At 40.5% G+C, this 25730-nt stretch overlaps 2 protein-coding genes across 12 annotated transcripts in view; one reads left to right on the top strand and one right to left on the bottom strand.

The window, feature by feature from the left end:
- INTS13 (integrator complex subunit 13) overlaps positions 1-4337 on the bottom strand; it is a 31533-nt gene extending 27196 nt beyond the window's left edge. For 3 of the 7 annotated variants that reach the window (XM_073317438.1, XM_073317497.1, XM_073317477.1), the window contains exons 1-2: positions 3765-4336; positions 265-496 (exon numbers count right to left, since the gene is read on the bottom strand). In XM_073317438.1, the coding sequence (XP_073173539.1) occupies positions 265-489 (225 nt within the window). In that variant the 5' untranslated portion in view covers positions 490-496; positions 3765-4336. Of the gene's footprint in view, positions 1-264; positions 497-1106; positions 1166-3764 lie in introns of all 7 variants that reach the window. The other 4 variants (XM_073317448.1, XM_073317466.1, XM_073317487.1 and 1 more) reach the window with 4 other exon arrangements.
- Positions 4338-4446: 109 nt separating this feature from the next.
- Positions 4447-25079, top strand: FGFR1OP2 (FGFR1 oncogene partner 2). 5 transcript variants are annotated; one of them, XM_073317551.1, is made up of 7 exons: positions 4447-4650; positions 9949-10066; positions 10714-10850; positions 11997-12114; positions 13482-13624; positions 19059-19172; positions 19656-22314. In XM_073317551.1, the coding sequence occupies exons 3-7, from the start codon at positions 10716-10718 to the stop codon at positions 19881-19883; spliced, it is 738 nt and encodes a 245-aa protein (XP_073173652.1). In that variant the 5' UTR covers positions 4447-4650; positions 9949-10066; positions 10714-10715; the 3' UTR covers positions 19884-22314. The 5 variants fall into 5 exon arrangements, with proteins under 5 accessions (XP_073173652.1, XP_073173660.1, XP_073173645.1 ...); XM_073317559.1 differs by having other exon boundaries at positions 9917-10066; XM_073317544.1 differs by lacking the exon at positions 9949-10066 and having other exon boundaries at positions 4449-4650; positions 19656-22313.
- Positions 25080-25730: the final 651 nt, after the last annotated feature.

Below are 25730 nucleotides of genomic sequence, written 5' to 3'. Positions count from 1 at the left end.
CAGAGTTTACAACCAAAGCAATGAGATAGAGCGGATAACCAGAAAGTGAAAAACTAAAATTAAACTGACTATTTTCATTGTTCAACTGAGTGAAAAGGGTAATGCAGCAGCTTAAATGGTGAAAAATTCAATTTTTAAAATTTCCAGTGTTTTTAATCTAAGACACCTGCTTTTCAATCTGACAGCATCCAAAAATAATTTTAAAAGAGCACCCACTAAAATGAGACACTCTCTACAATAAGCAGTACTTTTAGAAGCACTTACCAGTTTTTTGAAAGGAAAAATATCATACATTATTCTACAATATTCCATAGATGATTCCACCGAACAGGTCCACAGTGATTTTGATATGGGTGCCAGAGGTATGATTCCTTGGGTCCGATTCTTTACTAACATGTCAAACTCAACATGTTGTCTACATGATTCTGCCATATACGGACAGTGATCCACAACAAAAACAGTTTTATGGGACTCAGAGAAAATTTTCATTTTCTTCCTGAAATGAATAAATCCTGAAATCAGACAAAAAACTTACAAAGCACCAGGAGAAGACCACTATATGAACTTAGAGCCTTTGAAGATGTTTAGTGTTATTTTATTTAAATTTGTACAACAAATATTAACTTTATTAGAGAGCTGCTGTTGGTAAGATTTTAGTTACAGATGCACAAATATTTCCACCATAAATACCCATTTGCATTGATTGTTTGCCTTACTTATGGTTGGTATTTAAAAAGAAAATCCTTCTGAACTAAAAACTAGTAATACACAATCCCTGCCCAGGAAGAAACCACTTTCCCCAGAAAGAGAAGAAAACTGAAGAGAATGTGATAGAAAAAGCAAATAATAAATAGGTACTACTTTTTTTTTGCAGTTCATCCTCATATAAGGATTAAAAATGAAATTAGTAAGCAGTAAGTTTTTTTGCTTGTATATCTAAAAATATACCTTAAAATATTATTTCTGAAAATAACAAATTACAGAGCAGGCAGCAATTTTTCAGCAAAGTAATTCATTGCAGTGACCTGAAGAAGAGCTCTGTGTAGCTCCAAAGCTTGTTTCTCTTTCACCAACAGAAACTGATCAAATAAAAGATATGATCTTACCTGACTTGTCTCTCTAACGTAGTTCATTATATTTGTTTCAGAGTAACAGCCGTGTTAGTCTGTATTCGCAAAAAGAAAAGGAGGACTTGTGGCACCTTAGAGACTAACCAATTTATTTGAGCATGAGCTTTCGTGAGCTACAGCTCACTTCATCGGATGCTGTGAGTGAAATGAGCTGTAGCTCACGAAAGCTCATGCTCAAATAAATTGGTTAGTCTCTAAGGTGCCACAAGTACTCCATTATATTTGTAGGCACAGCCCTCAGCACACAAAGCAAAGCAAATTCAGTCAACTAAATTTAGCTTTCTCAAAATAAGATTTTCACACCAGAAATTATGCTAACTAACTTTTAAAAAACCACTCATCTGTATGGTTTTTTGTGTTTTGTTTTTTTAGTCACTTATAGTAATCTTAGCTGGTGGTAGTTAAACAATTTTTAACAGCAAAGAAACTTTTCTTTTACAGTTTGTTAGTTTGTGCATTTGTCAGTGTTTTGCAGATTGTCAGTTTCTCTTCCACCTCCGCACACAGAGATTTCCCTTTTGTTTGTATGGATCTTTTGCACAGCAAGAGGAAAGAAAAACATTTTAAAGAATAGGAAAATGTGATTGCAAAGTTAAAAATTGGCATGGAAACTCGGGGGCAGAAACCTACTACCTGAAACTATTTTAAATTAATTATTTGAAGTGAGAGATTAAGTTAACTGTGTCCTTTCAAAATTGTCATGCATCAAAATGTTATTTCCCTGTTCAACATGGAGAACTATTTAAATGAAACATTGCTAGCAGAAACCCTACTGCAGTCTCCCCATCCTCAGCATTAGGATTTTTGGACAGTTTCTAAACACAGCTAAGACACCATTTGTAACCAGGATGAATGTAGATGCAAACAGTATTACAGCTGTGCTTCTAAATGAATTTCAAACATTAAAAGGAACACAATTATTTAATGTTGCTATTCTGTAAGTAAACCAAAGAATTCAGTCCCCAGACTATGACCTATTTAAGACTACCAAGCTTTTGTATCTGCCCTTACATACAGATATATTTTTCAGAACCTCCTATTATGAACCATTCCAAATGAGTTAAAAGTATTCTTGATTGATGCTGACCAGATAGGAGAAGAGGTCTTTTAAAAATTGACAAAACTCTGAATTCAACTGTACAGTCCCCGGTGAGTCTACTACCACAGTTCTCACACCATTTGGATGGTGACACAACCTCCTTCACAAACACAGATTTAAGGCAGAAATCAAGATGTTCAACTTTTAAGTGCCAGAAGAGAAGGACCTCAAGATTATGTTCTACCAACCATGCTTCCTCACATTCTGTACTCAACCTTTGATCTCTGTATCTGGGAGTAAGTCATGCCAGTTAAGTAATGAAAAGTTTTCACAGACTATCTGAATCATTTTTAAGTTTTGCCTTCGTGGCATCTCACCAGGTCTTTAACATGGGCTTAATTCTGATGTGCTCAGTATTAAAGATGGCATTTTTCAGACCCATCCATGTTGTCAATGTTCTGTTTTTCCACCTTAAATTTGTTTTTTTGTGTTGTTCAATAGCACATTTGATCTTGAAGATCTAAAAGAAACTCAATTTCTGCATTTTTTAGAATGAGCACAAATCTTTCTACTTAAAATAAAATGTAAACATTGTTTTAACTACTGACAATCTGTTTTTATAACTTCAGTCCACTGAATCACTTACATACCATTTCCTTCAACTCTAGGTATACTAAGTCAGAAAAATTCATCCCCTGATGTTTGGTGGCAGTGTAGACACACTTTAATCACAGGGGGAGAGCTCTCCCGGCGATAAAAAACTCCACCCAGAACAAGTGGTAGTAGCTTTATTGCCGGGAGATCAAGTGCTGTCTATACTGATGCTTTTCAGCGCTAAAACTTTTGTCACTTAGGAGAGCGTTTTTTTCACACCTCTGAACAACAAAAGTTTTAGCGCTGAAAGTGGCAGTGTAGACACAGCCTAACAGTTTGCAAATCCCGATCCAATTTACAATAGCTGGTCCCACCCACTATCCATGTCACACTCCAATTATTCCTTCCTATCCTCTTTCCCTCAAGCCTTCTAATTTTTAGAGATTTCCTGTTATACCCATTAGGAACCTTGATGTTCTTATTGTTTCCCTTTTAAAAACAGGAAACATTTTCATTCACAGATTGAGTTAGAATGTTTTTAGAATTAAAATCATTCAAATAGGTTTATGTAAAAACTTTAGAATGGGTGGTGGTCGAAGTAGTATCTTTTGTCAGATCAACTTCTGTTGATGAAAGTGACAAGCTTTTGAACTTACATAGAGCTCTTCTTGCCAGAACTGAAGTTTGAAGCTTGTCTTGCTCACCAAGAGAAATCAGTCCCATAAAAGATATTACCTCAGCCAGCGTCTCTCTCAAATCCTGGGACCAACACGACTATAACACCGCTGCAAACAAAATTTGAATGACAATGCAGTTAAAAAAATAAAGGAACCAAGCAAACCACACACACATGCTGGGTTTGGTTTTCCCCTGGAAATAAACAAGCAGGTTTTACGGCCTAGTGCGGACAGGGTCACACCATGCTCCACCTTCACGTGCGGTTTTCTCCTTTCAGCCTCTAAAGACTTATTCACACTAGCAAGCTCTGTAGATGATCTTACCAACAGGCGCGGCTGCCGGGTGCCAATAATAGTTTAAATACGAGCACAGACAGACCGTAACCTCCTCCAGCACCGTGCGAAGAAGACTTGGGCCTGGCATTAGTTGAGGGAGCCGGAACAACCAGTGGCAGAGCCGGGAACAGAACCCAGGAGGCCCAGCTCCTCAGACAGACAGGCAGGCAGGCAGGCAGACAGACACCGGGCGGTGGGGGGGGTGAGTTCTCTTACTTCTGCCGGAGAAGCGCCGCCCGGGGCCCCCTCTGCCCACCCAGGGAGCGCGCAGGCGCACTTGGGCTTCACACCGGGACGGGAGGGCGGCGCGGCGGCCTGGTGGCCTCCATCTCCCTCCTGCCGCCGCTGCCCCACAGCCCGGCCCCGGCACCCGCGGGGAGCAGCCGGACTCCCCGCTGCGCTCACCCCTCAGGCTCCGATACCCTGAGACTGCCGCTGAAGCCAGGAGCCCAGGGGCCTGTCGCCGCTGCCCCGGGCTTGGCTACAGCGATGCGCCCCGCACCCTGGGCCATTCACGCCCCCATGCTCGTGCCTGGCCAGCGTCACCACACTGGTATCGCGAGACTCGGACACTCACACACCCACCGTTCGTAGAGCCTCTCGCGGGACTTCCCACGGGGCTCGCAAGAGAAACTGACACTCTCGCGATATTTGCTTGTGGCTCTTTACCACAAGCCGAGCAGGTGGATAGGGCTGGAAGTCTCGCGATATCTGGTTTCTGTTCCCTCCAGCCTCTTCTTTCTGGCGGGTAGCTGTGGTTGTGGAGCGTCGCGCTCCCTCCTCATGGGGGCTCTCCTCGGCCTGGCGCCTTCCCCCGCACTCGCCGCTGTTTGAAGCGGCGGCCTCCGCGCTCTGCCGGCGCCACCGGATATGAGTGAGTTGGGGACCCCCTCCCCCCCCCCCCCGGACGCCGGAGGAGGGTTACAGGGAGCGGGGCTGGCGCTGGCCGTGGGAATGGGAGGGGTGGGGGCGATTGTGACGTTCGGGCGCCTGTGGCCGTGCCCGGTGAACGTTAGCCACAGAGGGCCTCATCCACCCACCAGCGCCCCTGGTATCGCGATACGTGACGCTGTCGTGAGGTAACAGGATCGGGCGCTGCCGCCCTCCTTCCTGTCCCTCCCGGCGCGCGACGCTGCGGCACCAAAACAGCCCTGTCAGGCACGCGCCTGTGGGGCAGCTGGAGCCGTGCTCGCCAAGCACCCTCGCCTCCCCTCCCCCCCCCCCGCGCCCCCGCGCGCTCCGCCTTGGCTGAGCAGCCCGAGACCCCAGCTCTCCTACGGCAGCGGCCCCGGACGCGGGCGCTCACGCAGCGGCATCGCTTGACTATTTCGCCGTCAAACGCGGAGGGATTCGTGTGATAAATGCCCCGGGCGGGGGGGGGGGGGGGATGCTGCTCGCTCTGTGTTTTACGTGAGAGGTTGCGTGCGGTGCTCTCCCAGGCGTGCCTGTGAACCTTTGCCCAAGCTCTGTGTGGCAAAACTGTTCCGTGGTAGAAGACTAGTCGTCAAAAGGGGGACAAATTAAAGAGCATAAACCGGGCTGAGAGGTTTTAGCAGAGATGGAGAAAGGCAGAAAGATACAGGAAGGTTGTGTGTGTATGTATGTGTGTGTGGGGGGGGGGGTTAGTATGTTTTTAAGGCAACTGAGTTTGATAAGATTCAAAGCAATTAGTTAACGACAGGAAGTGAGTATGTAGGTGGCTGTATTGCTGTGCTGTTAGAGCTGTTGCTCTTGCTCTGTGCTAGCCCTGACATTTCTGAAATCAGTGAAAGGGCCTGGCTTGAATCCATTTGCCATTTAGATGCATTTCCTTGGCGGGGCGGGGGGAAGCGGGAGCTGCAGTTGTTACAGAATCTAAGATTGTAAGTGTTAAGTTTATAGCCCTAGTGGTTGCAAGAAAACCTTCCAGATATATAGATTAATGCAGTGATGTATTCCAAGATCTGCAGATAGACTGTTCACATCTCTGCTCAAGTTAAAAATGGTGTTTCCAAAGCACAGTCCAAACTGCTGAGTAGAAAGTCTCATAAACTCTGTGGTGTAGGGATTATCCTTTTTTATGATTGTACAAGTGCCCAGTATAGTGGGTTCCTGGCTCATGGTTCCAAGAATGTCATTCAGTGTGTCGCTCTGAAAACTAAAATGAATGTACAGTCAGTGTGAAGTAACAGAAGCAGCTACAAGTATGTTCAAAGTTCACTGTGTTTGGAATCTCAACCTGGTTCAGTATTCACTGGGATTGTCAGTCTGTTACTGTCCAATTTTTACTATCTTGGGCTGTTTTACACACATGGCATTACAAATTGCTCCCATGTTACAGCACAGGCTTTCAGCTACTGGTAAATAATAGTAATCTCCCACTCAATTCTGAGGAAGTGAGCTGTAGCTCACGAAAGCTTATGCTCTAATAAATTGGTTAGTCTCTAAGGTGCCACAAGTACTCCTTTTCTTTTTCCCACTCAAAGACACTAACATCAGAACTGGGAGGTTTCAGAGTAACAGCCGTGTTAGTCTGTATTCGCAAAAAGAAAAGGAGGACTTGTGGCACCTTAGAGACTAACCAATTTATTAGAGCATAAGCTTTCGTGAGCTACAGCTCACTTCCTCAGATGCATATCGTGGAAACTGCAGCAGGCTTTATATATACACAGAGAATATGAAACAATACCTATTCCCACCCCACTGTCCTGCTGGTAATAGCTTATCTAAAGTGATTTCCAGCACAAATCCAGGTTTTCTCACCCTCCACCCCCCCACACAAATTCACTGTCCTGCTGGTGATAGCCCATCCAAAGTGACAACTCTTTACACAATGTGCATGACAATCAAGCTGCGCTATTTCCTGCACAAATCCAGGTTGTCACATCCCCCCCACCCCCATACACACACAAACTCACTCTCCTGCTGGTAATAGCTCATCCAAACTGACCACTCTTCAAGTTAAAATCCAAGTTAAACCAGAACATCTGGGGGGGGGGGGGTAGGAAAAAACAAGAGGAAACAGGCTACCTTGCATAATGACTTAGCCACTCCAAGTCTCTATTTAAGCCTAAATTAATAGTATCCAATTTGCAAATGAATTCCAATTCAGCAGTTTCTCGCTGGAGTCTGGATTTGAAGTTTTTTTATTTTAAGATAGCGACCTTCATGTCTGTGATCGCGTGACCAGAGAGATTGAAGTGTTCTCCGACTGGTTTATGAATGTTATAATTCTTGACATCTGATTTGTGTCCATTTATTCTTTTACGTAGAGACTGTCCAGTTTGACCAATGTACATGGCAGAGGGGCATTGCTGGCACATGATGGCATATATCACATTGGTGGATGTGATATATAAAGGGGGGATGCAAGTGTTGGGAGGATTGTTCATTGTTCTTAAGATCCAAGGGTCTGGGTCTGTAGTCACCTAGGCAAATTGGTGAGGCTTTTTACCAAACCTTGTCCAGGAAGTGGGGTGCAAGGTTTTGGGAAGTATTTTGGGGGGAAGGACGCGTCCAAACAGCTCTTCCCCAGTAACCAGTATTAGTTTGGTGGTGGTAGCGGCCAGTCCAAGGATAACGGGTGTAATATTTTGTACCTTGGGGAAGTTTTGACCTAAGCTGGTAAAGATAAGCTTAGGAGGTTTTTCATGCAGGTCCCCACATCTATACCCTAGAGTTCAGAGTGGGGGAGGAACCTTGACATGGTTCTGCGGCACTGCTATGGGTACCCGCATGGCCCCACAGTATGCCAACATTTTTATGGCTGATTTAGAACAACGCTTCCTCAGCTCTCGTCCCCTAAAGCCCCTACTCTACTTGCGCTATATTGATGACATCTTCATCATCTGGACCCATGGAAAAGAAGCCCTTGAGGAATTCCACCATGATTTCAACAATTTCCATCCCACCACCAACCTCAGCCTGGTCCAGTCCACACAAGAGATCCACTTCCTGGACACTACAGTGCTAATAAACAATGGTCACATAAACACCACCCTATACCAGAAACCTACTGACCGCTATTCCTACCTGCATGCCTCCAGCTTTCACCCTGACCACACCACACGATCCATCGTCTACAGCCAAGCTCTGCGATACAACCGCATTTGCTCCAACCCCTCAGACAGAGACAAACACCTACAAGATCTCTGTCAAGCTTTCTTACAACTACAATACCCACCTGCAGAAGTAAAGAAACAGATTGATAGAGCCAGAAGAGTTCCCAGAAGTTACCTGCTACAGGACAGGCCTAACAAAGAAAATAACAGAACGCCACTAGCCGTCACCTTCAGCCCCCAACTAAAACCCCTCCAACGCATTATTAAGGATCTACAACCTATCCTAAAGGATGACCCAACACTCTCACAAATCTTGGGAGACAGGCCAGTCCTTGCCTACAGACAGCCCCCCAACCTGAAGCAAATACTCACCAACAACCACATACCACACAACAGAACCACTAACCCAGGAACTTATCCTTGCAACAAAGCCTGTTGCCAATTGTGCCCACATATCTATTCAGGGGACACCATCACAGGGCCTAATAACATCAGCCACACTATCAGAGGCTCATTCACCTGCACATCCACCAATGTGATATATGCCATCATGTGCCAGCAATGCCCCTCTGCCATGTACATTGGTCAAACTGGACAGTCTCTACGTAAAAGAATAAATGGACACAAATCAGATGTCAAGAATTATAACATTCATAAACCAGTCGGAGAACACTTCAATCTCTCTGGTCACGCAATCACAGACATGAAGGTCGCTATCTTAAAATAAAAAAACTTCAAATCCAGACTCCAGCGAGAAACTGCTGAATTGGAATTCATTTGCAAATTGGATACTATTAATTTAGGCTTAAATAGAGACTTGGAGTGGCTAAGTCATTATGCAAGGTAGCCTGTTTCCTCTTGTTTTTTCCTACCCCCCCACCCCCCGATGTTCTGGTTTAACTTGGATTTAAACTTGAAGAGTGGTCAGTTTGGATGAGCTGTTACCAGCAGGAGAGTGAGTTTGTGTGTGTATGGGGGTGGGGGGGATGTGAGAAAACCTGGATTTGTGCAGGAAATAGCCCAACTTGATTGTCATGCACATTGTGTAAAGAGTTGTCACTTTGGATGGGCTATCACCAGCAGGAGAGTGAATTTGTGTGGGGGGGTGGAGGGTGAGAAAACCTGGATTTGTGCTGGAAATGGCCCATCTGATGATCACTTTAGATAAGCTGTTACCAGCTGGACAGTGGGGTGGGAGGAGGTATTGGTTCATATTCTCTGTGTATATATAAAGTCTGCTGCAGTTTCCATGATATGCATCTGATGAAGTGAGCTGTGGCTCACGAAAGCTTATGCTCAAATAAATTGGTTAGTCTCTAAGGTGCCACAAGTCCTCCTTTTCTTTTTGCGAATACAGACTAACACGGCTGTTACTCTGAAACCTGTCTTTTTTACTGTAGCTCTGTTTACTGCTCAAAAGCATGAGCAGGTTTTGTGGTGGTGTTGGTTTTTTTTTATGGAAAAAATGTGTGGGTTTTCCTCTATACTCTGAACTCAAAAATGACTGAAGAGACTTTGCATCAAAATCTCCAAATAAAAAACCAAATATAATCTGAGTACCAAGACTAAGGGTATAAAATCTCATAAGGCCGTTTTTCAAATTTGAATATATAGTTTTGTTACCTTAGCCATAGTGTGGGCCTGGTCACAGTGGCTGTAATGATAGATTGTGAAGTTTTAATTGAGTTCCGTGTGTTCATTTTGTGTCCTAAATTGCTGTGTTACTCAGTACTGTTAAAAAGTCCATATTTTGATGTGAGGAAAGTATACTCCATGCAGTGGTACTGGAGTCATTTTTAGACATAGATAAAAATCATCTATTCTGTGTCTCTAAATTTTCCCTGGGTGATTTCATCTTGTCAGGTTAGTGGTCACCTCAACTCTCATGATTCATAAAAATTTATCTTTATTCCTAGCCTTTCAGGATCAGTTCTAGATTTCCCCCCTCTCAAATACATCACTGGGACCACAAAATATATTGAAAGGAGGAGAGTGACACAACTTTTTTTTTTTTTTTGCTTCAAGACCACCATCTCTTCAGTAACCAAATTTACAAATAACTTTTGATTTTCCTCTTTTTCCTATGCACCTTTCAAAAAGGCTATGTGCAAGTCACACCACTGTCTTTTCAGCTCCTCCAGAATTTCATCCTTCCTGCTATCCTTCTTTGCAAGAAGTTGGCCCTCATGTCTCATTGATTGCTGTAATACCTTCTGGAGGAACGAGCCAGAACAATAATCCAAAATGAAGGTGCCAGCATCACCTTTCCCCTTATGCTCTGAACACATTTGTACTAGTTCCCCTTCTTGTTCCATATTAAATTCCAGCTATTCCACTTTCAGAATAGCGCACAACCTATGGTTCCATCTCTGCCCTGTCTTACTGAATCTTATGGGATAAATGTAGGTCTCAAAAAGAGAACTCTCTGGATGCCCTTTGAACATAGTGTTCCATTATTAAGATTGTCGGGAAATTATTTACACTTCAACCAGATTACTACAGCTAAAGGGGAAAAGTGCTATCCCTGTATTTTTGATGGCCTTTAATAGGTGTCTTGAATTTCAGTTAATATGACATAACTTTTTGTAATTGCAAAAATTTCCTTTCAGCTCTTGGCTGTGGTGCATGGCCTTGAATTTGGGGGATTAAAGGTGGATGAAGGAAATGGGGGCCGCAGGGTTCCATGAGAGATGTAGAGTTTCCTTGTTCCCCAGGAGAAAATAGTTCCTGCAATGTGAGGATGTTTCTCCTTATTTGGGGATGAGGGAAAGAATGTATCTGACTGCTTCTAAGTTAATGAAAACAACATTTGATGTGTTTTGAGGTATGACATGGTGGTGATACAGCTGTATGATAAACAATCTTTGTCTTGGCAATAATGACTTCTATTTTTTTAGAAATGAGTTGCACGATTGAGAAAGCCCTAGCTGATGCTAAAGCACTAGTAGAGCGACTAAGAGAGCATGACAACGCAGCAGAAGCTCTTATTGAACAGACTACAGCTCTCAACAAGCGGGTGGAAGCGATGAAGCAGGTTTGTTTTCCCATTTTGCTTACTCAAAAAAACACTTTGAAAACACTTGAAACATCAGTATTTAAAACTGGTTTAAATATTTTCGACTCCTACAGTATAGTGCATAATCTGTTTAATATTCAATACCTCTTCTGGTGATCTCATGGGGATTGGGATGAACTCTGTGATCCAATAGGTCTCTTGTCTCTAGTAATTATGATTCTACAAACAAATTATTCGTCAGTTACTATGACCCCATCCTACAAACATGTACATGCTTAAAATTAAGCATGGTCATGTGTCTGTAGGATTGGGTTTTATGATTTATTATGGAACTTTCAGTGTCTGTGTGCTGCTCTTCTACAAAGTATTTAAAAGTAGCTTAATATTTTTGCTTAATTTTGCACATCTCCGCTAATTTTTAAAAAAAATTTATAGAGACTTACATAAGAACAATCTCTTGTTTTCTCTTACATGAGTATTCTTATCTCATCTTATATTTTCTTCTGTGGCAAAGTAGCCTGTTCAGCTTATTTTGAGTGGGTAACAATTTCCTTTCTGCTGTTAACCTAACCAATGGATATTACTGTTTTGCTAAGTGTGGGTGGGTCAGTGGTGATAAAGGCTCTGTTGTGTCCATGTTTGGGAAACCCATCCTGTCATGTTAACAATCTCAGTAAAGTAGAAAAACTAATAAATAAAGAAAAGGAGTACTTGTGGCACCTTAGAGACTAACAAATTTAATGGAGCATAAGCTTTCATGAGCTATAGCTCACTTCATCACGAAAGCTTACACTCCATTAAATTTGTTAGTCTTTAAGGTACCACAAGTACTCCTTTTCTTTTTGCAAATACAGACTAACGTGGCTGCTACTCTGAAACCTGTTAATAAATAAAGGTAACACATTTAAAGTTTTGAAGTAAACGTTGCTTCTCAGGGGAATTATAATGTTCAGCAGAATGTTCAGACATAAGAATATTTGTTAAAAATTAGCTCTTGTTAATGGTCTTTAAATGATTGCTAATTAATAATAAGCAATGTACCAAAAGGGCTATTTAGTATTGGTCAGATTCGAACTTTGAAACTAGTCAGTCAGTACTAATGCACCTCCTTGCCTTCATTTACACAAGTATTTTTTTTTTTTTAAATCTGTTTAATTCTACTAGTACCAAGAAGAAATTCAAGAGCTTAATGAGGTAGCAAGACATCGGCCTCGATCTACATTAGTAATGGGTATCCAGCAGGAAAACAGGCAGATCAGAGAACTGCAACAGGAAAATAAAGGTGAGGCTTAATATTTTGTTCTTTAAGAATCTGATCCTGCTCCATTGAAATCAGTGGGAGTTTTGTCGTTGACTTCAATGAATGTAGGATCATACCCTAAGAATGTTCTCTTCTAATTTTAAATTCTTGTAGTATAGGGATTCTCAAACTTCATTGCACCATGACCCCCTTCTGACAACAAAAATTACTACACAACCCCAGGAGGGGGGACTGAAGCCTGAGCCCCACTGCTCCAGGCAGGAGGACAAAAGCTGAAGCCCAAGGGATTTAGCCCCACACAGGGGGCCTGTAACCTGAGCCCCACCATCCAGACTAAAGCCCTCAGGCTTCGGCCCTAGCCCTAGCCAGGCGGTGGGCTTGGGCTTCAGCCCCTGGCCCCAGCAAGCCTAAGCCAGCCCTGGTGACCCCATGAAAATGGGGTTGTGACCCACTTTGGGGTCCCGACCCACAGTTTGAGGACTACTGTTTTTAGTATAATCAGTCATGTGCACTGGTTGTGTAGACATTTGGAGATTTGGCATCTTTATTACAATGGTGAACAAAAAGAAATACTATTTTTCCTTTTTCCTGAAACCTATTTTTCCTTTTGAGATTTTTGAAATGTAGTTTTGCTGGCAGTTTTCTATAGGTCTTATGGCTCTTATTTATCCTGTGACTTGACTATTGTGCACTGCTACTATACAGAATATATCTATCTTACTGTTGCCAAGAAAATAACTTATTTATGTACAGGGGAGGCTTCTACTTCTTTTTAAAAAATTAGTCTAATGAAATATCTTCTGACTCTTGATGGTTTTGGGGTACTCTAAACAAGGGGGCACTTACAGATTCATATTCACCATTTTCTTGTCTCACATAGGAAGTTTCCATAGGGCACTAGAAACGCAAAGATCAGTCCTGCTTGCTAAGTACAATTCCACTCCCTTTATTAATTTTGTAATGGTTAATTGCTTTGAGCCTTTAATGCAGAAAAGCTAAGCTTTGGGGAAATTAACTGCTGGTTCTATATACTGAAGAATCACAAAATATTGTTTCTCAAAACAAAACAAGCTTTGCTCATGTTTAAAGTCAGACAAACTCTGCAAAGTTACAGATCAAAACAGTAGCCTAACTTTCAGATGGACTTTGCATTGGGTGTTTTAAGTGGAGCACTAGGAGCGAGATCCTCATCCTTTTCTCTGGCCACTTTGCTCCAGCCCTTTTATCTTAAGTAGGATAAAGGGACTTCATAGGTCCCCTGGTTCTGTCTGTGGGAGAACTTCTCAGCGCAAGCGCTATGCAAACTTTGTTTGGTGCTTAGATGAGTTTTCTCAAATGAAGTATTTTTGCATGCATGTCTTGAAGCAGTTTTTACATTGTTTTGGTAGAACTACGTACATCTCTTGAAGAACATCAGTCTGCTTTGGAACTCATAATGAGCAAATACAGAGAGCAGATGTTTAGGCTGCTCATGGCCAGCAAAAAGGACGATCCAGGTATAATAACAAAGTTAAAAGAGCAACATTCCAAGGTAATAAGTCTTTAAAAAAAATTCTAACTTAGTCATGTCAATATAATAAGATAATTGAGCAAATGTCATTTTATATTAGAAAGTGCATTAGCAATTCCCAAGTTTTATAGGATAGCCTACTTAAACATGGACAGGAAGCTTGTTCAGACAAACAGATCAGTCTTACTAGATGCTTGTGATGTGTGTTTAGGTATTTATCTAAGAGCATTTCATTACTACGTTTCCATAATTCTCTTTTTCCTCTTGTAGACCAGGGCCGGGGGGGCGGGGAGCTATGCCATATTGGACTTTCGGCTATCATAGTCTCCAGTAATAATTTAGATCAGCTCAGTGTTCCAGCATGCACTTGTGACTTTAATGGCTTCTGTGATCAGTGCTGGGTCAATAAGGTAAGCCTTGTTTTATTCAATATTCAACCCCTTTTCTGAAGGTATTAAACTAGTTTTGAAAAAACTCTTGGGAGAACCTTCTGAATATTGAATAACCAGGCTTATATTTCTTCTCTTCTCCCACCCCTTCAGGCAGGCTTCCTGTTTCAGCACTAATCAGAGATGCTATGGAGTAACCAGTGCATTGTAGGATGTCTGAGTGGATCTGGAAGTTGTCCATACTGGGTGAGCTGCTTGTGATGATCCTGGAAAACTAGGAGAGTAAAGGGTTACTAAAAACCAGTGTGTTTCTAACCTGTCATCAGTGGCGTGTGTGTGTGAGGGTATTCAGCTCCTACTTAAGGCTGACCCATATTATTTTGGTTCTTCACTTTTTTAATAGGCTTTGCCAGAAGGTGACAGTGTTCAATTCATCTTTTTTAAGTAATTAACACACGTATTTAAATTGTACCTTTTGTAACATGGCACAATAAACAGTTAATGAAAAGTACTGCAATTGTTACAGTGAATGATTTCATTAGAAGGGCTATTGAAATAGATTTTTACATACAGGTAAGAGAATAATAAGCATTGTTAGGTACCAGAAGTAACTTTCACAGATAAACGCTGAGAATAAAATAGTGGGATATCCCTCAGTTCACTTCGACTTGGAGCTTCCTGTTAACCTTTTGGGTTAAAAATAGGAAAAACTCCCTCTATAGAGGAGAGAACTTCAAATAGAACATACACTGATAGATACAATAGGAGTTTAAAAAAAAATGTAGGTACTACAGTACAGACCCGTTTACACGCAAATCCGCTTAAAGCGCAGTAGCGCCATGCCTCCCAGTGCTACCTATTTAACACACGAGACTCGTTAACATGTGGTACAGGAACTTGCTATGTAGCACTACAGATTTGCTCACTAGCTCACTGACATAGAAATCAACAGGAAGTGCGGAGCGGAAACATGTTGTACGTCTTTACTGATATTGGTATAGACGTATCATGCACGCTTAGTCATTGTCATGCTAGAGAGAGAGATGATATATAGTAATTTATATACTACATTAGAAAATTTTAACCGTAGGCCTGATATAATGGCAGAGGGCAAGCATCAGCATTCCTACACTGTCGAAGAAAAGCTAGCTGCAATAGATGGAGTAAATAGCGGAGAAACCCAAGCCAAAGTTTCAAAAGATATTGGGATTGCAGAATGTACTCTCTCTGAGGATGGCAAAAAACCTAATCTAAACTGAATGGCTTTGTACAAAATACTGATTCTGCTGCGGGGCTTAAGCGAAAACATGTATGCTATTCAGCAAAACCCACAATAGACAAAGCCATGTGCACGTGGTTTGCTCAGGAAAGGCTGAAAGGAATGCTGCTAAGTGGGCCAGTTCTTCAAGCCCAAGCTACAAAATTTGGAAATTTAACGGGGGATGAATCATTCCAAGCCATTCTAAATATGGTGTAGAAATGTATAAGTCGTTTTAAAAAGCATCATGGCATAGCGCAGGTATCTTATTTCTGGAGAAAGCCGATCAGCTGATGAATCGGCAGCGAACGCATTTCCTGCCAAGTTCATCTTGTAAAATAGATTTTAAGACTACCACGAAGAACAACTTTATAATTGTGATGAAACAGCTTTATTTGCAAAACTGCTACCTGATAAGATGTTAGCCTTTTATTACAAGACACAGAAAACAGCTGGATTTAAAAAGATCGTGTGACTCTTTTTTGTAGTAATAAGACTGGCAGCCATAAGCTTGCCTCTCTTCTTATTGGCTGCTTTCATAACCCTTGCTGGTTTAATCACCTCAATAGAGCCAAACTGCCAGTAAAACATGCTAACAACAAAAATGCTTGGATGGCGAGACACATTTTCGACGACTGGTTCCACAACAGCTTTGTTCCAGCTGTTCGTAGGCATCTGCTGTCGAAGAAACTCGAAGCCAAAGCACTTTTGCTACTTTACAGTTGTCCAACCCATCCTCCAGCGAAATCACTGGTATCGAGCAATGGAAAAATTCGAGGGCTATACCTACCATTCAACACAACATCAAAAATTCAACTTTTAGACCAGGGCATTATTCAGAATTTTAAAAACAATTATCGACGGGAGCTGATTTTGGCAATCGTATCATGCACGTCTTCAGGCATTTCCGAATTCCTGAAACAGTTAAACATGAAGGAAATTATGTATTGAGTTAAAAAAGCTTGGGACGGAGTAAAACAAAAGTCCATTGAGAACTGCTGGATGAAGGCTCTCGGTGATGCCTTGTCCGTCAAAGATGGCTCAGACTCGGAAAACTCCAGCAGTGGCGCTGATTCAGGGCCAGACTTTGAAGGATTTTTGGAAGAAGACATCCTACGAACACACACGCAGACAAGAGGATAAAGGTCAACTTCTTTTTCAAATGATAAAAGATTTTAGTTTGGATACGTTGCTGGAAATCATTACCGAGTGACTGGACATGGATGAAGATTGCCTGACTTCAGAATTTCTGTCTGAGGAAGAAATATTAACAGGCTGCGAGGCTACATTGGACCGCAAAAGTTATGGCGAGAATTCTAGTAACTCAGGCCTAAATGACAATGACGACGACAACGAGGACGTCATTGAAAAGGTCAGAATTTCGCCCACAGAAGCCCTTAGTGCTGTAGAAACTGTTGTAAGATTTATGGAGGAGCCAAATGCGGGAAAATATCTAAATCATTCATCTGCGGCGAATGACAGACTTCATAAGAAAGAGAGGAAAAAAACGCCATTATTTTCTGCTCTTTCTGGCTCGCATTTTTTTTTCTAAGTGAATCATAAACACTTTTTTCAGCATGGCCCGCTTAACCCGCGGTTCATTAACACGCGGTCATGACGGCTTGACTCTTGACATCCGCGCGTAAATGGGTCTGTATTGTATAAAGTGAGTTTATGCTTCTAGAAGAGTGTACAGATGAAGCATTCAAAGAAGCTGCATTTGTTTCAGTAACAGTTTAAGTCCTAAGCAAGGAAACAAAATATCTCCTTCTGATTTATCCCAAGAGTGTTTTGTTTGGGGAAAATATTATTTTAGGAGAGAAATTTCATGGCCCTCTCGATCTCTCTAGTCCAACTCAATCCCATTTAGTATGTCTGTGGGGAGACTTTAATGTGTCTAGATACCTGGAATTTCATCATTTGCACTTCTTTCTAGTCTATATAGTCAGTAATGTTAGGTAATCTTGAAGTGCAGTCTAAAAGCTTCTATCTCTTATGGGCATTAAGAATATAATTACTCCAAATTTGGTGTCCAAGGAATTAATCTTGCTTTACCAGTGAACACTGTTCTATCAAGTGGCAACTGTTGGCACTTGTCTACTGAAGTTTTCCACATTGTTTTCTGCAATTGAATTTTTTTCAAACAAATTTGAAAATATTTATACCAGTATCATATATACCAGAAAAATATTTGTACGGTGTTAAGTAGTCAGAACTGGTCTAAGTATGGTGTAGAAATATGCCTTGAACTTAAACTTGTTATGCAGTTTCCTGCTATGAACAGTTTAATCTTAAACTTCCTAAAAACTGGTTTGACCATTTAAAAAAAAAAAAAAAAAATCTTTTGCAGGCACGTGATCCTTTCTGTGGCCTAGTGCCATATGGTAACTTTTAAAACAACCAAATACTTCAAACAACAAAGTTATTGCAACTCAAACAGTGGTTACTGCACACCTTTTAACTTTCTTGTAATACTTTAAAATTAAAGTCTACATCCATAGTAACCTTGTAATGAGTCTATACTGGAGATTGAAATTGTCCTTTTAACAACCCTGAAGGACTCCTCCTCATCAGTGCATCTCAATGTGTCCATGAAGCACTTAATTATGGACTGGAGAGGAGGCAGTTGGCAGCAAATCAGAATGTACATTTTAAAATTGGGTGGGTTTTTTTTTTTTCCAGATCTTATTTAGTTTTACTTTACCTTTTTGAAAATAGTAAATAATAGAAGAATATTATGGTGACAAAAGAAAGAAAGAAAATTCCAAATCTCTTGTAGCAGATGGCCTGAAGATCAGGCATATTTAGCAAGATCATGGGCTTTTTCAAGCCTCTGCAATACGTAGGCACAATGGGGCAAGCTAAAGATGGAATTAACTTTGTAACTTTCTTATTAAAGCCTAAACATTATTTCAACTTTTTAAATAGTTACAAAGCTTTTGATTTCAACTTTATTTTAATATAAACCCTCCTGGATATCCAAGGAATTCCTTTGTTTTGGGGAATCGTTTGAGCTTGCTTTAACTAATATTTGGCTTTCAGATGCTCTTGAATGATTTTAGTATAGCCGTACTATTTTGATGTAATCAGATATACTAAGCAAAGCAGAGTTTAAATCGAATACATCTATATCAGAATCAATACGTGCAGAAAATGGTGGAGGTGATATGGGTGACATACTTTCCTCTGGCTTGGTGTAGAATTAATTCCCCAGCATGGTTGGGGAAGATGACAATGGGGGACTAATCTTCCAGGTGAGGTGTAAAATAGAAAATTTTGACCAAAGAACATATGTGTCCTTTTAGTGGGCAGGCAAGATAACAAAGGTTGATTAAAGTGCAAACATAGGTAAGGGACATCTCGCAAAAACTAGAAGTTGTCGGGACCATCCCACAAAAAGAGATGGAATAGGGATTACTTTTAAAACAGAGTGAAGTAGTAGATATATTGCAAGGACTGTCAGGGATGAACAAGAGCAAAGAAATTATTATTACTGCTGTAGGGATTATGTGGTCAGTTTTGCTGATACTGTAGCATGCTTGATCCAGACTTCCAAAGGCATGAGACTGAAGAAGAAGCCTTTTGCTAAGATGACTTCCTTCTTTTAAAAGTTTACTGAATCAATTGTGTCACAGTAATATTAGTTAATGTTGGAACGTTGTGGGGCTTTTTTTACTGCCAGATCTAAATTATTGTAGAAATCAAACTTCTGATAACTGGCACAGTAGTTAAAATGAAGTTAATGCTCACTTTTATTAACGCAGGAAAGAATATATTGGTAAAGCTTTTTATTTCACTTATGGTTTAGGAGCTACAAGTGCATGTGGACCAAATTACAGAAATGGCAGCAGTAATGAGAAGAGCCATTGAAATTGACGAGCAGCAGGGTTGCAAAGAGCAGGAGCGTATTTTTCAGCTTGAAGTAAGTATTAAATCAAAGAAGCTAAGGCAGCAACTAGGTTTTCTCTTCCCACTCTCACCACTAAATGCCCTGAGGCAAGTGTTACCACATTTTGAAATAAAATTACAATATAGCATGTATTCGTAAAGTAGAGGAACTTTCTAGCTTTGAAATGCTCTCTTGCTAAACATTACAAGGGTTTGCTCAAACTTAAAGCGGTCTCTTTATTTGACCACCTATTATATATCTATTTTTTAATTATTTTGCTTGGCCCACCTCCTCTCTGTATCCGCTTTTAGTCATGGTGTCAGAAGCAAGTACTTGAAGTGCAGTGTTGCTGAAATAAGTGGTTTTTGTGAGAACTGGGCTATATACTACTGTATCTATATATTATGTCTAGGCTTAATTGAGTGCATTGGGACCATGCTCAGCTTTTAAGTCAGTGGATTTAGCCTTTAATACACTTCCTTTTCCTTGCTTTTTTTTTTTTTCCTATTCTTCTAGTTGCACTACTCGACCACTGTGAAAATTAGTTGTTGCTATCCTGGTGTGATGAATTGGGAATATTCCTGTTCAGTTTACGACTTGTGTGAGATTATGAAGCCTATATTTGTGTCAGACTGCAAACTCTCTATTTTGAAAATGCGGCCTTTTGCTTTCTCTGTGGTCTGTCTGCCTCCATGTAGGGTTGCAAATTCCAAAGGCTGGTGGCAAAACAACAATAGAGAGTAGTTGTCTCAAGTACCCAATCACTGGAAATCTAGTCACTCTTGAGGAGACTGGTCCCTGCCCTGAAGAACTGGTTTAGCAGATGGGAGGTGACTTTGCTCATATAGGGAAGCTGGCTTGAGTGTCACCTGACAGATGGTGAAGGTTTTAAAAGAGCAGAGGCTGGTCTCTGCATGGGGGCTGTTTTCTGCAGTCTGAGGGAGAGCTCACTTCCCTTGTGACAGTATGCATGAGGCAGGGGATACCCTGCCCACCTTCAGAACACAGATTATTCTTCAACCACTTCCAACAGAAGGGTGAGCAAATGAGGGATATTGTGGTTAAGATGTTTTATTGTTTCCTGTGGTCTAGTTTCTCCTGTGCTTTACAGTATTAAGTATGAAAGAGCATAAAGGTGTTAGACAAGGGGTGGGCAAAATACAGCCCGGATCCAACCCATTCTGTCCAGCCTGCCCTGACTAGCATTTCTGCCTGGCCTCCTCTGCCCCCTCATGATCTCAGAGTCTGGGCTGTTAAAAGTCCCACGGTGCAATGGGGAGCGCAGGCAGGCTGGCTGCCTACCATGGTCCCATGCCAATGGGAAACCGACCAATGGGAGCTGCGGGGGTGGTGCTTGTGGGCACAGGCAGTGCACAGAGATGTGCCAGCAGCAACCAGACGCAGCTGCTTCCAGGAGTGGCGTGGGGCCTTGGCATGCAGGCAGCCTGCCTGAGTCTTGCTGCGCTGCTGGCCGGGAGCCAGCTGTAGTAAATGCCTCCCGGCCAGAGCCCACACCTTGTACCCCCTGGCCCCAGGTCAGAACCCCCTCCTGCACCCAAACTCCCTCCCAGACCCTGCACCCCAACACTCTGCACCAGTCCGGACTCCCTCCTGCACCCAAACTCCCTCCCAGACCCTGCACTCCCTCCATTAATATATTAGAAATGTGAAGCCCATGATGACTTACCAAAATTAGTGGAGTGGCCCTCCTGCGAAAATTATTGCCCACCGCTGTGTTAGACTGTACAAAGTGTAAACTGTAAGTGTGTATGCATCACAACTGCTGCACTGTAAACTGGAGGCTTCACACCTTTTGGGTGGCGTTCTGGGAAAGGGGTAGGTTTAAGTGCAGGGGAGTCAGTGCTGAGCTAAGAAGGGCTAGGTGGCTGGATAGTGGGTTCACACTCAGAAGGGGTGCCAGTTAGAAGAGATATGCCCTGAGATTGGGGCAGTGGCTGAACTCCACTGAGGCTCCAGAAGCTTAACACACCCAAGGGATCCAGAGCATAAAGGGGTGGGTTCCTCTCACATCAGTCCTGGGCACTCACTGGATTCTGAGAGACAATCGTCCAAATACTTTCCTTGGCTCCAGTTGTCTCCTTTGACTTCTAATATGTCTCCTTAGATGCTATATTCTCTGCAACAATAGAGAGAGCCTTACCAGTGGCACTTCCTTGTGCCCTTTACAGAATGCTATGCTATTCAGCTTAATTAAGGATTCATATGAACCATTCAAACAACTATTTTCAACATTCATCAGCACTAACCATGAAGTCTGCAAAGCCAGTAATTTTGAAGAAAGTTCAATCTTTTCTCTACTCTTATTGCCATTTTAGTCCTGCATGGTAGAGGATGCTCTGCATTCTTGGTTTTCAGTCTCCGCTTCTGTTCTATGTAAATTTTCCAATCCTGTTGTTCCCATCACATTATTGCAACCCAAAACAACCTCATCTCATGACAAAATTATCAAAATGTAAAATGCTATTGAATTAGCTTGATCTAATTTATTTTTATGCTCCTGTTTGCATTATACTCTATTTGGACAATAAGATTAGTCAGTTTTGCTCTGTCCAACTCTTGCAATTTTTTTCCATGAGTCCTGCAATAGGATGTTATGTAAAATTCCAGCTCCTAGGGAAATGATTGAGAGTTTCAGCTTTCATTTTTAAACAGTTAAATTTTTAGCCCTCATGTTTTAGACAAAAGCTTTAAAAATGTGACAAGAATGTATGCTGAAGGTTCAGAAACCAGAAGGCAAATAACCTCCAACCCACATGCATGTGTTTTGTCTTAAAAACCGTTTAAAAAAAAAAAATTTGGGGGATCGCTTTTTGAATGTTTGAGGTAGGCAATGTAGCTTTCTGGTTATGTGATTACACAATGCTTTGCCACAGAGAAATGTTTTAAATAAGTGTTTTTCCCATGGAGGGGGGAAATCTTAACTTTGTTTAAAAAAAAAAGTTTAAACTTAAGCTATCCTCTTCCTTTGAGCGCTCTTCTTGATGCTGAAGATATCTGTTCAGTACAAAAAAAATAGAACTCCTAAATACTCCCTCACTCTTAAATCACAGATTAATGTAAAACTTCCTTCCTCTTCCATTCCAAACAATTAATCTCCCCAAATCGGTCTTATTTTCATTTTTTGTCCTGATTTCCACCTGGAATTATTTTAAGTGTCTTTTTTTTTATTTTGGCATCTTCTAGCAAGAAAACAAAGGCCTGAGGGAAATCCTTCAGATCACTAGAGAATCATTCCTGAATCTCAAGAAAGAAGATGTATCGGAGAGTACATCTCTGTCAGCATTAGTAACGAGCAGTGATCTGAGCCTCAGGAAGAGCTGAAGATTCTGTGAAGTCGTCAAACTTCGTTGCACATTTAACAGCTTAGGGTATCAGGGTTCACTTGTCAAGCATTTGTTACTGAATAGGGCACCAGAAAGATCCTGTATCTTAAATCAGATTTCAGGTTAATGCTTTATACAGTGTACAGTATATCAAGGTTTTTAGTACCAGATTAGTTGATTGCCATAGACCTAACTCTTGTAGGAAATTGCTTCTCACTGCAGTTGTGGAATTGGAGATTTTGTATTAATCCATTCAAAACAAATGACAAGCTAAACATTCACATATAGAAAATGTGTATAAGCTACTGATCATAAAAAAGACACCTGCCTAAATAACATGACACTTGAAATCAGTCTCCTTGGCCAAGAGTAGTTAAAGTAACAGGTAGACCTTATGTACTATCCATGTTGCTGTCTTTTTTTTTTTTAAACAAATTTTAAACATAGTCAAAACTATATTTCACAACAGGAATTGGTAATACTAAGGGCCTAATCCAATTCCTGGTTGAAGTCTGGAAACACAGACCTCCTGAAGAATCCCAGTTCAAAATATGATCACTTGCATTGGGTATGACAATTAGGAAATAGCAAATTTAAAATGACAGGTCTTGTTATTCCTCATGCTGTTAATCTTTATCAACACTCAGCAGTAAACTAACTTGTAAATAACTATATTTAATATTAGAAGGTACTTTCTGCAAGTATCCACAATATGTTCTGCTCATATGTATGTGCAGTTCTAAATACTATTAAAATATGTTGCAGATACTGAATCTATTTTTAAATTGTTTCAGTAACATTAAAAGAGCTGCTTCCATCTTGCTCAGTTTCTTGGTGTAGCCAGTCACCTTTAGAGAAGGAAAGGGGTTCAGGCTTTTGTTTCAAAACTAGAGGACTAGGTTGGTCTGTTTCTAGTCTGTAATTGGATGTTTGTTCATCATGAATTGGGAAGCTGCAGTTGTGAGACACCCAAACTAAAATAGCTGAAATAGGGTTTACTGAAAGAATCATTTGAGGAAGTTGGCACTCTGGCAGGCTCTAATAGTGCTATTAATCCCTCACTTTCATGAGTCCCAAAAATGTTTTTAAAGTTTGCTTCAACTGCAACTCTGTTTATAGATTGAGTTGTGCTTTTAGCATGCTTAACTGAGCAAAAAGGAGCCAATTCTTTGAGTCCTGAGGCAAATGCAGAAATGAAAAGTTGGCACTTCCCAATTAAACGGCTAGAATCCAACTAGATGGGCTACATGTGCTGCAATATGTAGGTGTGAAGTGAAAAGCTGAGGAAATAACTCTTGCATTGCTTTTGTCCTTTTTGACTGAATTTGTCAATTTGTTTTTCTGAATAAGAAAAGGAGGAGAAAACCCTCAGTTGATGTGTGGCTTCCTTTGCATATTTTTTTGTCTGGCATGTAAAAAAATTCATAACTTAAAGTGAATCTTCAAATATGTATAGTAAAAGCCTTCACCAAAAAACTATACACACAAGCACTAGCCAAATCTGAACACTTTGGCAGCTCAAACTTTCACAAAGCAAAAGTTATTTGAATCCTATCAAACTCTGCTACTCAAGCTGCATTTGATAAATCAGATTAGTTAAATAGTGTAAATGTAAACCAATTTTTTTCTTCCAAATTTAAAAAAAAACTCTTGACCCTTGTAGGCTAAAACCTAGCATGGTATAAATGTCTAAGACTGAATTATCAGCCTGTGGAAAAACTTGGGTTTATAAAGTTAATGATTGAACGATTGGCAGAGTAATGCTATTAATTCCCGCTATAATTCACATAGTAACTTTTCCCCTCCTTGGAAGCAAAAGATTTTTAATTACTTTTAATATTTGACTTAATCTGTATGAACTTGCTTGGTGAAGACAAATATGCAAGTTAATCATTGGAATGACTGAACTGCTCCTATGGAAGTAATAAAAGGCATTGTAATGATGAGAACAAACTACTGTGCATGAAGTTCTCCAAACTTTCCAAGGAATCTTGCTTTTTACAAAATAAGTTCATAAAAATTATTGAAAAGATCACTAGTTCTGTTTCTTAACAGTGATTACAAAATCAGCATCCTATCTTTTGGTTTAGGACCTTAGGAAAAACTGTGTTATACAATGCCTCCTTATTGTATCAGCCTTAGAAAGATTTTATTTCCATTTGAGAGCTGTAAGAAAATGACAGTTTCCCTTTAGACATTACTGGTGTCCAACAACATGTTCAAGATAAATTTTAAGATATCTTTTTTAAAAAATGTTGTTTCCTAGCTTATATAACAGAGGAAGCTGTTAGTCTGTGGCAATTCCTTAAGGTTGCTCTATTATGAAACAATGCTTGATTCGTGCTTATCTTTGTAAATACAAAATGTGATTTTAATTTATCTAGTCCTAGTCTTCACCTACATGTATTGATATCTCTTCCTCCATCCCCACAATGAACTCAATTTTAGGGTTTTAAATACATTTCACATTGTGTGGAGTGACTACTTTCCATCACATACCCACTATTTTTGTAATGCAGATGCTTGAAGTGAAGATATGGCTGGGAATGTGTATTGTACAGTAAACTTATTTTATGAATAAAGATGACTGAAAATTTAGATGGCTTAATGATTAAAGCAATATTAGCAAAATGTACCATTCAAGAATTAGTTTGCTTAGTGTTTTATATTTATAGAAAAGATGCCCAATTAGTGGTGTCGTGGCCTTCACTCCTCCTCTCTTAAATGTTAAGGAGGCAGGTTCTCTTGTAAAGTGACTAACTAAAACTTGAAAATCAAATGTACTTTTCACTTATTCTCTGGATCGGTTTGGACAAGTAACAGCCTAGTTACTTTTACAGGTTGTCATGCAGCTTTCAAACCAAGTATTACAGTTTGCTAATACAGAACACTTTACAAAAATCTCTTTTCTTAAATTTTGAAAACTTTGCTAAAATCTGACTTTCCTTCAGGGTTTAAAAAAAATTTACATCCACATTCAGCCTGCTACTTCTATGAATATTAACTCACATTTAATAGAAAGTTGGGTGATGAGGGCTGTTTAATTATAGTTAACTCATGATTAAAAAATTACTTAGTTTTAATCACTTATTTTGGATTTTTTTACATTTTCAAATATTGATTTCAATTACAACAATAGTGTACAGTACTCACTTTTACAAATATTTTCACTTGTAAAAATGATAGATGAAATAGTATTTTTCAGTTCACCTCATAAGTTACATAACTGCAGTCAAAAACAATGTAA

Source organism: Lepidochelys kempii, chromosome 1, assembly GCF_965140265.1.
Source record: "Lepidochelys kempii isolate rLepKem1 chromosome 1, rLepKem1.hap2, whole genome shotgun sequence".
Taxonomy (NCBI): Eukaryota; Metazoa; Chordata; order Testudines; family Cheloniidae; genus Lepidochelys; species Lepidochelys kempii.
Note: the sequence above shows the minus strand (reverse complement) of the source record. Positions and strands in the feature narration are given on the sequence as shown.

What these genes read in the sequence shown, in the direction of transcription:
- FGFR1OP2 (XM_073317544.1), top strand. An exon ending in TAAAAGAGCAACATTCCAAG is followed by an intron (nt 13,625 to 19,058) that starts GTAATAAGTCTT and finishes CTTATGGTTTAG; the next exon opens with GAGCTACAAGTGCATGTGGA. An exon ending in AGCGTATTTTTCAGCTTGAA is followed by an intron (nt 19,173 to 19,655) that starts GTAAGTATTAAA and finishes CTATTCTTCTAG; the next exon opens with TTGCACTACTCGACCACTGT.